Source organism: Gossypium hirsutum, chromosome A11, assembly GCF_007990345.1.
Source record: "Gossypium hirsutum isolate 1008001.06 chromosome A11, Gossypium_hirsutum_v2.1, whole genome shotgun sequence".
Classification (NCBI taxonomy): domain Eukaryota; kingdom Viridiplantae; phylum Streptophyta; class Magnoliopsida; order Malvales; family Malvaceae; genus Gossypium; species Gossypium hirsutum.
The window spans coordinates 118,556,073-118,572,092 of NC_053434.1; the positions used below are offsets into that span (position 1 = coordinate 118,556,073).

General features: G+C 30.3%; 1 protein-coding gene and 1 long non-coding RNA gene across 2 annotated transcripts; one reads left to right on the forward strand and one right to left on the reverse strand.

Annotated features, from left to right (window-relative positions):
• Positions 1-1,573: 1,573 nt before the first annotated feature.
• Positions 1,574-6,108, reverse strand: LOC121209434 (uncharacterized). Its single transcript, XR_005904577.1, has 4 exons — positions 6,011-6,108; positions 3,196-3,466; positions 2,199-2,897; positions 1,574-2,113 (listed from the first exon to the last, which is right to left on the reverse strand). It is a non-coding gene; the product is annotated as an uncharacterized lncRNA (long non-coding RNA).
• Positions 6,109-12,168: 6,060 nt separating this feature from the next.
• Positions 12,169-15,887, forward strand: LOC107902585 (probable disease resistance protein At4g27220). The gene is made up of 2 exons (XM_016828741.1): positions 12,169-12,339; positions 12,783-15,887. Exon 2 carries the CDS (start codon positions 12,800-12,802, stop codon positions 15,770-15,772), a length of 2,973 nt encoding a protein of 990 aa, XP_016684230.1. The 5' UTR covers positions 12,169-12,339; positions 12,783-12,799; the 3' UTR covers positions 15,773-15,887.
• The last annotated feature ends 133 nt before the right edge of the window (positions 15,888-16,020 follow it).

A 16,020-nucleotide genomic window follows, 5' to 3' on the forward strand; every position in this document is an offset into this window, starting at 1 on the left:
AAAAGAATTTCCATAGTCATCAAGAGAGAAAGATCACAAGGAGACTGTGGAGAGCTAGAATTTTGAGTTAGATTCAAGAAATAGAAGCTGAAGGAGAGAGAAAATCAAGTTAAAGATTGAAATCAATGGAACAATGTAAGAACATCAAGATTTCAATATATTTTTAAGATTAATATTATTGAAAAAGCATGGGACTGATGTTAATGTAGAGTTTTCTTATATATGTTCTTATGTTCTTGATATGTTAGTGAAGAGAAAATAAGAGAAAGTAATAAGAAATAGTGTAGAGAAAGAAAATAAGGGTGCTATAAACATGGTAAATAAACATCTTGCACTAAAACAGTTTTGGACAGCAGCAGTATGCTAACTTTGAAAAATCACCATAAATTTTGGAAATTGAATTAGAGGATGAAAAAAATATAAAATTAAATCTTATTGAGTTTAGTTTCTTATAGAAGAAACAATGTAAGAAATGGAATTCTAAATTGTGAGATATGATAAATTTAGTGGGAAAAGGTCAGAATGATTTCGGGTTCCCCTATTCTAACTTTGGAAAATCATTAAAAATTTGAGAAAAATAATTAAGGCTTAAATTTATATTTTTAAAATCCATAATGAGTCTATTTTCAAGATAAATAAGTGGGAATATCATCCAAATCTCGTACGATGAGATAATTAATTCTTAGTGAAGAAGGGTCGGAACTATCAGACAGCAGAACAGGGGTAACTTTAAAGAATAAACTGTACTTATTGGTTAAACCAAAAATTCTGAAAATTTTATGGTAAGAATATATGTGAGTCTAGTTTCAGGAAAAATTAGCAGATATTAATTTGGAGTTCTTTATCTTAAGATAAAAATAATTTAGTGACTATGACACGAATGGATAACTTTGAATATATATATAAGTCAATAGTGAAATTATAGATAATGTTACTTATAAGCATGATATATACATCAAGGATGTGGAATGGAGAGGATGAGGAGGAAAATATATATGAATATTCAGCTAGCATGGCTAATTTGCATGTTTTAGGCTCTGGGACTAAATTGAATAAAAGTAAAACTTTATGGGTAATTTTGTAAAAATGTCAGAAGTGATCAAATTGCATGAAATGGATTATATTATTATTTAAATTACAAAATTGAATGAAATTATTAATTTAGATCAAGATCGGGTGAAAACATGTTTTAGGGATTAAATTTAAAAGTGTTGAAATTATGGAAAATTTTGTTATTTTATAGAATTCATGGGCTGTTATCAATATATATAAGAATAATTAGGCTCAAAATAAGGATTAAATTACAAAAACTTTATTTTTCTAAGCCTAAGGATGAAATCATCATTAATCAAAAGTTCATGGGTAAAATGGTAATTTTTCCTAGAGCATTAATTGAACGTATCAGAATATGAAATAAATAAAAATGATTATCAAATTTATTTATAAAGATCCAGGTAGCTCAAATATGAGACTTCAACGTGGAAAAGAAAAGTTTTCGAATTAGTGAAATTATAAACACGAATAAGAAACGAAGTAAGTTCATGCAACTTGAATTGAATTATTGAATGTTTGAATTGTATATTTATGTGTCATGAATGTGAATTGAATGTTTAATGTATGATTCATTCTGATCATGACATCCTAATAATTTGGCATAAATAGGCCCAGGAAATAGATTCAACAGGTCATGTTCTCCAAAGAATGGTGTAACAGACCAAAGAAATCAAAATCCTACACCCTTGAGGATGCAGTGGGACGGATTGAAATCACCATGGTGAATCTTGTCTCCCTGAAATTGTAGTGGAGCAGATTGAAGTCACACATCTCATCTCCTTAAAGTTACAGAGGAGTAGATTGAAGTTACAGATCTTATCTCCCTGAAGTTGCAGTGGAATAGATCGAAGAATAGCAAACCTTATCCCCCTGAAGTTGCAGTGGAGCAGGTTAAAGTTACAAGTCTTATCTCCTTGAAATTGCAGTGGGGCAGACTGAAAATAGCAAATCTTATTTCCCTGAAGTTGCAGTGGAACAGGTTAAAGCTACGAGTTACAAGTCCTATACCTCTGAAGTTGCAGTGGGTCGGATCAAATCCACCATGGCAAATCTTATCTCTCTGAAGTTGCAGTAGAGCAGATTAAAGTCATTAACATTATCTCTCTGAAGTTGCATAAAGCAGATTAAGGCTATAAATCCCATACCTCCGAAGTTGTAGTAGGTCGGATCAAGTTACCATGGTGAATCTTATCTCCATGAAGTTGCAGTGGAGCAGATTGAAATCACAAACCCCATCTCCCTGAAGATGCAGTGGAGCAGGTTGAAATTACCAAGTCTTATCTCTTTGAAGTTCCAGCGGAGTAGATTGAAGCTACAAATCTCTTCTCCCTAAAATTGCATTGGAACAAATCGTAGCAACAATTCCTATACCTCTGAAGATGTAGAAGATTGGAACGAGGCTATTCGATGAATAGAAGAAGTCAAGATTCGGCAAGACTAGGCAAAATTGGCTCTTTTAAGGTCTTTGCTCTATTCTCGTTACACGATAATAAGCAAAGAGGGGCAGCTGTAATAGCCAATTTTGGCCCAAACCAAAAAACCCAAAATAAACCCACCAAATAATTGAAAAGTCCAAACTTCAAGTCCTTTTACAACATATGTAGCCCAAAATTAAAACCAGACCCATTACACATCAATTAACCCAAACCCATTACCCAGATTTTAGCCCAAAACTACCCAAACCCAATAACCAAAAAACCCTAGTGGCCCAAAATGGCCCACTATCCTAAAATTTTTTTCCAGCAAGCAGCAACCTAGCCGCATGCCTTCAACCACCAGCCTCTGCCACTCGCGCCACCACCGCTCGGGGCACCAACCACCGGCCTCACACGCCTCTGACACACCTGCAAAGAGAGATCCACACGCAAGCGATACAAACAATGAAGAAAATAACAAAAATGACAGAAAAAAATGAATACAAACAAAAATAGATCTCGGATCCTGCTATAAAATCAAAAATCAAAGCTTTGTAATTTTTTTACACGCGCATTTGAATCAAAGAACAGAACAAAAATTAAAGGTTGATTTCTGATTTTTTTCTTTGTTTTCATTTCGTTTTTTAATCTCTTTAAATTTCTTTTTATTTATACTACAAATCTATTAAACAAAAGGGGCATAAAATCAAAAAAGAAGGGGACTTACCCGAATCTAAGCGACCGTCATCAGAGACAGCTTCTCCATTGTCAGATTCGACCCGAAGAGGTCGTAGGGGGTTCTTTCTTTGGATCTTCTTCGGTCGAGGAAGCCTTCGCCGTTGAGTTCACTTTAAAAAGAGGTTAAAAACCCAACTTCACGTGGCCCCCCAATCACCGTCTACGATGAGGACCACGGTGGCCTCAAGGAGCCACGACGACGGTGGCAATGAGGGTCTCAAAACCCTAGCCGCAAGAAAGAGAGAGAGAGCAAGAAAGAGCTGCAATTTTTTTTAAAAAATACTAGGGCTAAAATGAAATGATAAAAAAATTTTGGGCCTTTATACAGTTAAGAAACAACAGCGCTTTTGGGTGTGTCCAGGCGCCAAAATGACACCGTTTTGGACCACCCGTGCGCGACCCGACCCGCTACTAAGGGGATCCGCGCGTTTTTGAGTTAAGGGCTATTTGCGCCCGTAGTCCCTTCGATTTTGGGCTTGTTATTTTAGGCCCCTTTTATTATTATTTTTTATAAATTCAACTGTTTAATTCTTTTGGTTTTTTGATTAAGTCCTTGGCTCTCTGATGCTTCGAAAACGGGCATACATCTTTGAAGTTGGGGAATAATTTCATGCTTAGCCCTTGTTCTTTCAGGCGTGTCTTATTTTAGGCATTGCTTCCTTTTTTTGTTTTTTTAGATAGGGCCCTTAATTTTAATCTTTTTTAATTCGACCCTTAATCTTACAACATTAAACTGTTTTTATATTTTACTTATTATATATACCCTTTTATTTATTTATTTTAAACAGTTTTATAATGATATTTTAGGTTTTTATTAATTCTTTAAAATTGCTTTACAAGTTCTTTTAACTTATTTTATTTATGTTTTAATGCTTTCTTGTATTGTTTATTAACGTTTTACACATTATTTACTTTAGATATCTTTGTACAACTTATTTATTTTAAACTATTATATATTTTAAATTTTTATGTATAGTATCTAATTCAAACTATGTTGTAGGTTATTCATTTTTTTATTACTTATTTAGAGCTGTTTATTTATTATGTGATTTAATTTTTTTCTTTTTTATACATTATTCATTTGGAATTATTTTTACATTAGTTACCTTAATTCGTTTTATTTATTATCTATTTTAAACCCTTTTTATTGATTTAAAATAATTTTATTATTATTTATTTTAGATTTGTTTATGTGTTATTTATTTTACACTTTTATGTATATATATGATCTATTTTAAAAATTATATATATATGTATATATATTTTTCTTTTTTGTTTTGTGTATTATTGATATTAAATTTGTAATACCCCATACCCGTACCTGAGACCGGGATAGGATACAAGGCATTACCGAGATTTTCAGAATAATTTCAATTAATTTATATTATTTAGTATTCATTTTCATGTTTCATGTGACATCCTTTTCATATATTCAATTCAAAATATCATATAAAATACGATACAATACTTAAATTTTCATATTTACATGCTCATTTAGGATATACGAACCTACCTGACAAAATTGCAGAAATACCAAGATTTAGGGACATATTGGTAATTTACCATATTCCCAAATTTCACCCAATCTTAAATTGATAATTTCATTCAATTTATTAATTTAGATAATAAAACAATTCATTCCCTTCAATTTAGTCATTTTTGACATTTTTACAAAATTGCCCCCTAAAATTTTACTTTTATTCAATTTAGTCCATGAGCTTAAAACATGCAAATTAGCCATGCTAACTGAATATTCATATATATTTTTCCTCCTCCTTCTCTCCATTCCACATCCTTAATGTATATAACACACTTATAAGTAACATTATCTTAATTTTTATTATTTACTTTTATATATATTCAAGCTGTCTATCTGTGTCATAGTCACTAAATTATTTATATCTGGAGCTATAAAACTCAAAATTAAGATCTGCTAATTTTCTATGAAACTAGACTCATATATCTTCTTACCATAAAATTTTCAGAATTTTTGGTATAGTCAATAAGTACAGTTTATTCTTTAAAGTTATCCCTGTTCTGTTGTTTGACAGTTTCGACCCTTCTTCACTAAAAATTAATTATTTCACAGTACAAAACTCGGATAATATTCCCGTTGATTTCTCATGAAAATAGACTCATTAGGGATTCTAAACATATAACTTTAGGACTCTAATTATTTTTCTCAAATTTTTGGTGATTTTCAAAAGTCAGAACAGGGAAACCTGAATTTATTCTGACCTTGTCTCACAAAATTCATTATATCTCATAATTTACAATTCAATTGCTTATACCGTTTCTTCTATAAGAAACTAGACTCAATAATATTTAATTATATATTTTATTCATCCTCTAATTAAATTTATACAATTTTTTGTGAATTTTCAAACTTAGACTACTGTTTCTGTCTAAAATAGTCTTAGTACAAAATGTTGATTTTCTACTTTTAATTTCAATTTAATCCTAACTAAATTCACTTACTTTTCTATTTTAATTCATACTTTACTTCTACTCAATTTTTAACCAAACTTAGACATAATTATCTATTTTCATCATAAAACCATAATTTCGAAATTCTTTCAATTTAGTCCTTAAAGCATAAAACTTATGAATCACTTTACAATTCAATCCTTATTTCATTTCTAACTTGAATTTCTATCAATTTAGCCCTTAATTCATCTTTTTGTTCAATAAGAACAATGTCTTATAATCAAATATCTTACAATAAATCAACTTAACTTCATCAAAACCTTGTTCTAAAGTTTCTAAAACATCAAAATTAAGTAAAAAGAGCTAAATTGACATACCTATTTAAACCTCAAGCTTCAAACCTTAATTTTCCCTTTCTCCTTTCTTTTATCCTTTCTTTCTTTCTTTCCCTGCTTTTCGTTTTGCCTATTCTGTTTCTATTTCTATTCTCTCTTTTTTTCTTTATTTCCTTTTATATATATACACAAATGTATTTATTATTTAAATAATAAGTATTATTTATTTATTCATGTGTATATTATTAATACATTTGTATTCATTTATAACCATACATTTGTCATTATCTAATATATTTATCATATAAAATCTTATAATATAATTATTTCATTAATAAATATCTTTTATAATTAATAAATATCTTTTAATACTTAAATACAAGCATTACAAGTGTATGTATTTTTTTTATTAATACATTTGTACCCAATCATGACCACACATTTGTCTTACTTTTATTTATTTATCATATAATATTAATTTAATAATAATAAATACACTAATATTTACTTAAATAATAAGCAAATACATACATGTATTACAAATGTGTGTATTATATTTATTACACTTGTATTTTATTTTTACCATATACTTAGCACTCTTTTTGGCTTATTTACTTATTTAGTCCTTTCAATTTTCTTTATTCTATAATTAAACTTTCACACTTCATTCAATTTAATCATTTTATCCAATTATCCTTAATTTAAGCTAGTTCACTTAATTAAACTCTAATTAACCACTCGATTAACTTCGTAAATATTTTTAATAAATATTTACTAATCCATTTTTCAGAAACGGAGACCCGAAAATATACTTTTTCAGTAACGGTAAAATTCGGGTCATTACAAAATTTCTTTTTTTGACATTATTTATTTTAAATTCATTTCCTATCATTTTAAAATTTGTTTTACGTTTTAGTCATTTTAGTTTGCGTTATAATATTTTTTAATTCATTTGTCTTTGATTATTGATGATTAGTATTTAAGTGACATATGTTATGTGATTATTGTCATTGTGTGTGGTATAATTCGTTTATTCGTATTTTCGTTATTGCCATTTGCTTGTATAATATTGTATTTGTGTTGTTATTCCGTACTCTATGTTATATTTTGTTTTATCTAGTTTAAATCATATCATACATTAAACCCCAATACATTTATCCAATAAATCATTTTATTTTAACCTAAACAAATACACGTCGTTTAAATATCATACTCGTTACTATCCAAAAACGAAATTTTCCAAATAAGGCAATGTTTTGCATTTTGGAACATCGAGGAATTGTGCCCTAACTTACGGGGTTTCGATTTTCTCGTTGTTTCTAAATAGCAAATACCCTTTTCGAGTTTTAAAACACGCGTATTTCCAATTAAAATGAAAGACAAACTTGTGCTCGGGAGTTCATGGTATCGTGTCCTAACTTACGGGATGTGATACTTCGATATATCGAGACGAGGAAATCTTTAGCAATCACTTTGATTTAATTCGAACTTTTTAAAATTAACCTTAATAAAAAGGATCGTATTTTAAATCCATTCCCAATTTTCAATTTTCGACATTAAGACACTAATTAAACAATTCGGTACCAATTTTTCGGGCGTGTCGAGGGTACTAATCCTTCCTCGCACGTAACCGACTCCCGAACTTGTTCTCTAGAATTTCGTAAGCCAAAATGCCGTTTTAGTAAGCTAAATTGTTTTATTAAAACAAAGGTGATCCGATCACACCTAATAAAGATCGGTGGCGAATCCCATTTTAATTTTCGTTTTCAAACAAAGTCGATTCCTGTTTTCAAAAAAATGGTTTCGACAACATGAATGTGAATTGAATGTTTAATGTATGTTTTGGGCTTCGAGGGCTAATAGAGGGACATTATGATTATTTTCAAAATATGAATAATAAATGATTCGGAATTATCTGAAAATGTTCAGTAAACTCCGGTAATGCCTCGTACCCTATTCTGAAAAAGGATACGGATAGGAGGTGTTACATTTCGTGGGGTCCATTTAACTTAAATAAGACCCGAAATGTGATAGTTGTCAATGTGTTAGTACGTGATGCGGTTAAGGTATGTGAAAAATGTAAGTACGATATGTGTTCTGGTAACTTTGAAAACGTAATTATGTGTTTGATTATGCATGGCATCTTTATGTGGAATAACTGTTAGTATAAGAAATGATATGATCTGTATAAATTATGTTTTGTGTTATGCCCTGTAAAATATGTGTTTAGGTATGCATGGCATACCACCTATGTGTTATGTACATAAGTTAATATGATTTTGCATTTGCATTGGAGTGGGTTTTGATATGATGGAGGAAGTATTTTCTAGCAATATTACTGCAATTTTGGCTGTTAAACCGCAATATTTGTCTGGCAGCTCAATTGCATCATTATGAGTGGCATACCACCACGACTTGGTGTGATTGATGGATGGGCTATTGTAGTCCTATTTGGTGTGATTGGTTGGACGGAGTTAGTGTGTAGCAGATGGGGGTAGGATTTATTCTATTCTGATATGACATTATGATCCAATGTATATAAAAATTTCTGAAAATTATGACTGTCCGAAATGATATATGCTTCTGGGTTTGTTATGCCATTTTGATATGTTATTTGAATATGTGTATGTTATTAGTAAGAATCTATTTCAATACTAGTGTTTGCACTTGTATTTGATTATAAAATTATATATATCTAGTTCTTTATGTGAGTATATGTCAAATCTGTAACTGCTAACTTGTCTGTTATTTATGTACATATGTTTGTGGGTCAGGTCACACATTGGACTTCCAGCTCACTCATTTGTTTAATTCGTTTCAGGTGTACTTTTGACTTAGGACTTGATGACAACTCCAGAGTTCAATACACACAATTTGGTATAAGTTGATTTGGTTTTTAATTTTGAATTTTATGGACTTTTGGATTTTAATTTGTTTTAGAACGTTAAATTCTTGGTTTTGGTATTTATTTTTGTGGACGTTTTATTTAAAACTCGTAAACACACCAAAGACAGCATAATTAATGGATATTATGATTTTATGATATAAGAATTTTAAAAATATTTTTCCGTTGCAAGGTTTTGAAATTAGTTAAGACTTTTTATAACTCAATTGGTTAAACATTCGGGATTGTTTTTACAAAATTAATAAAATAAGATTTTCGTTTTAACATACTAGAACTCACATTTCTCTGCATTGACAACAATGTCTATGTCAATTAAACTAAAACTCAATCAACAAACAAAACTCTGCACTTTATCACATCAATTCAAAAGGCAAAATTTGGGAATTCTTTTTCTTCTAGCTTATAAGTTTATTTTTTCTGTTTACCACAACAAAATATAGACACTACAGGTTTTAAATATTTAACTTAGTTTTAAAATAAAATTTGATTTTATTATCTTCAGAAGCAAAGTTTTGTTAATAATTATTTAATTTGAGAAAACTACAGGTTAAGTGTTCAACATCAGTTACATTCATTTACTTTTATTTGGATTAAGGCTCCTTGAAATTATCAAATAAACTTTTTTTTTTATAAAAAGAATATAGACACTGTTAAGTAATATTCACCTATTACGATGAATTTAATTGTTTATTTTGTTTTATTTCATTTTAAATTATATTATCATTCATTAAATAATTATTTAATTTTATATAATTTATCAAAAAATAAATAGAGCTATAATTAAATAGAGTTATTCAATTATTTGTGGAATGGAATGAAATATAACTATAATAGTATTCTTGTGTTTGGTTGAATGAAATAAATGTTGTAATAGCATAAGGAAAAAATCGAAATGACTAAAGTACCTTTAGTAGAATTTCTTTTAGGTAGATAATTATTGTTATTGTTATTAAATTTTAATAGGATTATTATTAAAAATGATTTAATAATAAATAATAAATAATTTAATCATAATTATTATTGAATATAATTTAATAAAAATAATATATAATTTAATTTTATATTGAAATTAAATATTTTATATTAAATCATATTAAAATATTTCAAATTTTTTATTTTTTATTTTCTAAGTCCAAGTTTTAAAGGACTAATTTGAAAATTAATTTTTTTTGTTATTCAATATTACATGTAATAGTCATTCTTTGGTGATATCAAAGAATAATTATTAAGGGTAGACAAACAATAGAGAAATAATGATCATTCATATTACGTTCAACTAAATAAAAAAATAATTTACCATTCAATGAATAAGGGGATGCTATTTCATTCCCCAACCAAATATAGTGTTATTTTTCTAACATTTAAATACTCACTTAAACTCAAAAGTTTAAAAAAATATATATTTTACCAACATTCAGACTTAACCAAAAACTAAATAAACCCATCATCCTCTCCTGTATAATAAAAATCAATTGAAATGAGGTACAGGATACAAGTCTTATCTTTATGAATTCTTTCCCTTTCCCTTATTATATATATAAAAAAAAAATAAACTCCATAAAAGAAGAGGTGGGTTCCATCCGTGTTAAAGAGATTCAAGCCAACACAATTATTTTCTTCAGCTTTATGAAACTGAGCCCTACACCAGTTTTAACTTTATACCGGCGCATGAGCAGCTGTATGTACGGCCCTTCATTATACAATAATTCATACCACCATAACCTTTTCAAAGTAAACTATAAATTAATATTTAGGTTATGTCTTTTTTTTCATCTTACCATTTAAATTTTTTTATTACTTAAATTACCTTTTTTACTAAATTGGTATCATATTTATATTATTAATACTTAAATTACATCATTTTTTCTAAGTTGTTATCTAAATTATTTCTTTATCCACTTTACACTGAAATGTCACATTCGTTAAAAAATTCTAGCTAATAATAGATTGCCACTTTATATAAAACAATTAAAAATTTTTATTTTATATTTTTTATATTTTTCTCTCTTTTTTTAGCTTTTTTTCTATTTCTCCTTTTTTTTTCTTCTTCGGGCCTGTTCTGTAGTGCTTAAAAAAATACTTCTAGCTCTAAAAGTATTTTTACAAAAAAACTATGTTAAACAAGTTATTTTTTACTGAAATTTTTAGCTTTTTAGGAAATACACTTCTGAAAAGGAGAAGCTAAAATTTTTAATTTTTCCTCTCCTAAAAGCATATTTAGTGCTTAATTACTTTTTCACCCCTCCAATAACTTAGTATTTTTTTCTTAGTGCTTAATTACAAATGTATTAAAATCACTAATTAAAAATAAAAAATATTTTTTGAAATACTAATTACAAATATTTAATGGTTATATTTATGTAGTTTATATATTTTAATTAAATTTTATAAATAATTAATATTTATTGCTTAAAAATATTTAAAATTTATATTTCATATATTAAAATATTAACAACAAGTTATAATAAATTTTTTATATTTTTACTAAAATATAATAATATTAAATAATTTAAATATTATTTAAATGCATATCTGCTACTGAATAATAACATGATTAAAATGGACATTTTATTCCTTAAAAGTATTTTTTGATAGCAATGCTCAACACTCAAATTTTAAACCAAACTTTTCAAAAGAACTTTTCAAAAACACTTTTTTCACAGCACTTTTCAAAAGCATTGCTAAACTAGCCATTTATTTACAATGTGACAATACCAACAATGCTTGAAATTAACTCACCCAAGGTTGAGACATTAGCAATTAATTTGTTTTCAATTTCACCGTGTACTTGCTCGACCTGATGAGATCTAAAAAGTTGGACCAAGAATTGGTCAAGGTACCTGTTCGAAGATGGGGTTAAACCAATTGACCCGTAAACTGATATAGATCAGTTGAACCATATTTAAAAAATCGGTCGAATCAATTGAATTAATTTTCTCTATTTTTTATTTATTAATTTTTATAATTTTTTAATCATTATATATATAAAGAAAATAATTTTTTTTTCTACATGGATAGTTTTATTTGACTATCTATTTTTTAAATAAACTTAACAACTAGCGATTAAACTAACACCGATATTTACTAGGAAAAAAATTGTAATTTAGCTACCATTTATGATAGAAAATGCTTCAGTACTAAAAATAGTTTACGTCTTAATTTGTGAATTAAGATTATTATTTTTTAATAATAGATTTAGATTTGAGAAAAACATAATTTATGTAGAATTTGTAATAAAAAAATTTAAATATTAATAACGTTTGAATTAAACCATCAACCCCCCCCCCCCAAAAAAAACCACTTCTACAACTATTGAACTACTGAGTTTTGACTCAAAAAAGAAAAAGGTTGACGAAGAACAGTACTGCATATTGTTAAGCAAAACCTTCTTCAATTGGATCTGTCGAAGTGGCTGAAAGAGCTAAGTATTAGCATTTACAACTTTAATCCAAACCGTCAGATTCAGGTAAGCTTCAAGAGACTGCCCCTACAGCATACATCTTATACTCTACTACTTGTGCTGGCTATGTTCTTCTCTTACATCTAAACTCACAACAAAATGTGAAAAACATGTCATATTGACACACATATATGCACCCAAATCTTATTTTTGATCTTAAGTATGCTATATGTCTATATCATATCATTTAATTTCGTCATTTTATGTGGATCTTATATATATGTTACTAAGTGTTGCACTATTGTGTCTGTAAAGAAAGATTTAGCAGTTGATGAGCTAGATCTAGTGTCAACGAGCAGATTTGTGGTGTGTCTTGTCCTTTTTAGTGAATTTTATTTAGAGGATTTACAAGTTCGGAAAAAATGATTCAGCCACTTAAAATATTTCAACTAGCTGTATTTGAATGATTATAATTGTAGTTTGATTTTCTGATTCTTGAATTTAATCAGGGAAAGAAGACTTTTTAATGGCTGAAAACGTGGGGCCAATAATCCTTGAAGTTATTAAGTTCATCGGCCTTTCAGCTAGGAAATATCTAAAATACCAATGGAAATTCAGTGAATACGTTGATAATTTCAAGGAAGCAAAACTTGATTTGCTTGCAAGGGAGAAAGGTATTCAAAAGCAATTGGAGAACGAGTGTCACTATGGGAAAACGCCAAAGCCAGAAGTTGAAAGATGGTTCGAGAAGGTTAAGGAAAAACTTGCTCAAGCTCAGCATGTTGAAGACAAAATCAGTGAAGGAAAATGTCTCTTTCGTTCTTGCTTTGGAAAGCTTGTTGATGAAACGACTCAAGCATTGAACAAAGTATATGCGCAAGGCGATTTCTCTGGTGGATTGGTTGTTAATGATCCTTCTATTGTACAGGTTAAACTACCTACACAGAATTTAATAGGTCATCAGGTCAGTGTTAGAGATGAAATTTATGGGTATCTGATGGGAGATGAAGTTGGAATGATTGGAGTATACGGGATGGGGGGGATAGGCAAAACGACCATAATGAAGGATGTGTATAATAGGTTATCACGAGAACCCAAGTTCAAAAAAGTGATATGGATAACAGTATCTGGAAACTTCGACATTCGAAACATACAGATGGACATTGGAAGACAACTAGAATGGGCATTATCGGATCACGAGAACACAGATGTCAGGGCAGGAAAATTATCAGCAATGTTCAGGGAAATGTTGAAAGAAGGGAGATATGCGCTGATATTTGATGATGTGTGGAGCAGTGTTCCTCTTGAGGACATTGGAATCGATGAGCCAACAAAAGACAATGGGTTCAAAGTAGTGTTGACAACACGTTCAGAAGCAGTTATTCGCTCAATGGGATGTAAGAAAGTTGAAGTGGCTTGTCTTTCTATGCATGAGGCGATGAACTTATTCTTGAGCAAAGTTGGACAAGACGTATCGGCAAAATCAACTTTAGAATCAGTTATGCAGCTTGTTGTGGAGGAATGCGATGGACTTCCTCTTGCACTTGTGACACTAGCTGCTTCTATGAAGGGAATATCAAATTCTCGTGAGTGGGATAATGCTGTAAATGAATTGAGAGGTGAGATTAGGAACTTTCCGGATATGGAAAGTAAGGTGTTTGGGTCCTTGAAATTCAGCTATGATCGTCTAGAAAAAGTAGACCAAGATTGCTTCTCTTATTGTGCATTATATCCTGAGGATTATCAAATCGAAAAAGAGGAGATAATTCAATATTGGATGGAAGAAGGACTTATAGGCGAAAGGGGAAGTCGAAAAGCAATGGAGGATAACGGTCACTCCATTTTACAGAAGTTTCAACAAAACTGTTTGCTTGAAAGGGTTGGGAACGGTGCGTATGTAAAGATGCATGATGTTGTCAGAGATATGGCGTTGCATATCACAAGAAAAAGATTTATGATAAAAGCTGGTAAGCAGTTGAAAGAGCTACCAAATGAGGAAGAATGGGGTGAAGATTTGGAGAAGGTTTCTTTGATGTACAATTCCATCTCAGCAATTCCTCAACATATGAGGTGTCCGAATTTTCCAAAACTCACAACATTGTTGCTCTCATATAATTCTTTGAAAGAAATTCCAGAATCTTTCTTTGAGCACTTTCCTAGCATTGAGATTCTTGATCTTTCTCATAATCCTTTTAAGAGTTTGCCTAGCTCTATTTCTGCTTTGGAGAAACTCAAGGTATTGTTGCTTCGTGGATGTTATAATTTAGAGAGTTTGCCTTCAGTATTGAAGCTTCAAGCTTTAAAGAAATTGCGCCTTGGAGGAAGTGGAATCAAGGAAATCCCTCAAGGTTTGGAAATGTTGGTAAACCTTAGATATCTTGATCTTTTAGCAATGCATCCAATATTAAGAAATCCAGAACCAATGAGGGAATTTAACAAGTTGGAAGTTTTTGGAGGCTGGTTCTGTAACATGAGTGACTGGAACAAGTATGTGGGCCAGAGAAAAAATCTTTATAAATACTCTATCTTGGTGTGTCCCCTGGACCCAAGTAGAGATATTCCCTGGGCTTCTAGTAAACTGGTTCTGTTTGAGAGGATTGAAATTAATTCTGGAGATGCAGTTATGCTTCCCTATGATATTCAACAATTACATCTGAAGCATTGCTATGGTGCGAAGAGTGTAAATGATATTAGACTGAGGGATGCAATTGATTTGAAGGGATGTACAGTGGAGGATTGTTCTGGTTTGGAGTCCATATTTTCATCCAAGTGTGATCAGCTCAAACAACTTGAGTATCTGACACTACGAAATTTAGCAGATTCGAAAGTCCTAGTTGGAGTTGGAGCTGGTGTCGAAGAATCATCAGTAGGCATATTTTCCTCCCTTAAAGTGATTACTCTACAGAAGTGTGATAAAATAAAGAAAATGTTTTCAGCTGATTGGGTTCTACACAACTTGAAAAAGATCGAGGTTAGCTCTTGTTCGCAATTGGAAGAAATAATAACAGAACCCGAAGGAGAAGGAATGGGTACAACTAATGATTCCCTGAACTTAAATTTTCCAAAACTGACGACTTTAATTTTGTCCAATCTACCAACACTGAAGGGCATTTGTAGTGAAAATGCAGTGTTGGTTTGTGATTCTCTCCAAGTCATTGAAATAAGTGATTGTCCCAAGGTAAAGCGGATTCCTCTCTATCTTCCACAGCTTGAGGTTGATGATGAGGGAAAACTATCTCCTAATACTCTCCAAGAAATCCGCGTGGGAACAGGAGATTGGTGGGAATCAGTGGCGTGGGAGCACCCTATTCTCAATGTTAAGAATGTTGTTCAACCGTTGCTCAGCTTAATTCGGGCGTCGGAATATTATTATGGATATCCGAGTTATGAGTATTATGCACATCCGATTTGCTGTTATAAAGATCCAGTCCCAAGTTCCGCTCTCGTTATGCAGTGGGGTGAATGGCCGCACGACGAAGCAGGTTGCGAAATTATGTAGTTTCATTTTTTTTGTGTGAGTGTGTTAATGTTAATTAATACAAGTACTGCTTGTGGTTTATCTAGCTGCATTTATATAATGGAAAAAGGAGGTTGTGGTGTTGTTTGCTGTGCAATTCTAGAGGTGTCTTATTTTCTTAACATCAGTTTAAAATAGGAATAAGATTCTCAACTACTATTCAATATTTAATTTTTGAAATTTAGTTCTAACTTCAATTCATTTACTTTTATTTAAATTAGGGATTTGTT

Bases quoted from the DNA above. Each gene is read 5' to 3' on its own strand.
- LOC107902585 (XM_016828741.1), top strand. From the start codon at position 12,800: ATGGCTGAAAACGTGGGGCCAATAATCCTTGAAGTTATTAAGTTCATC.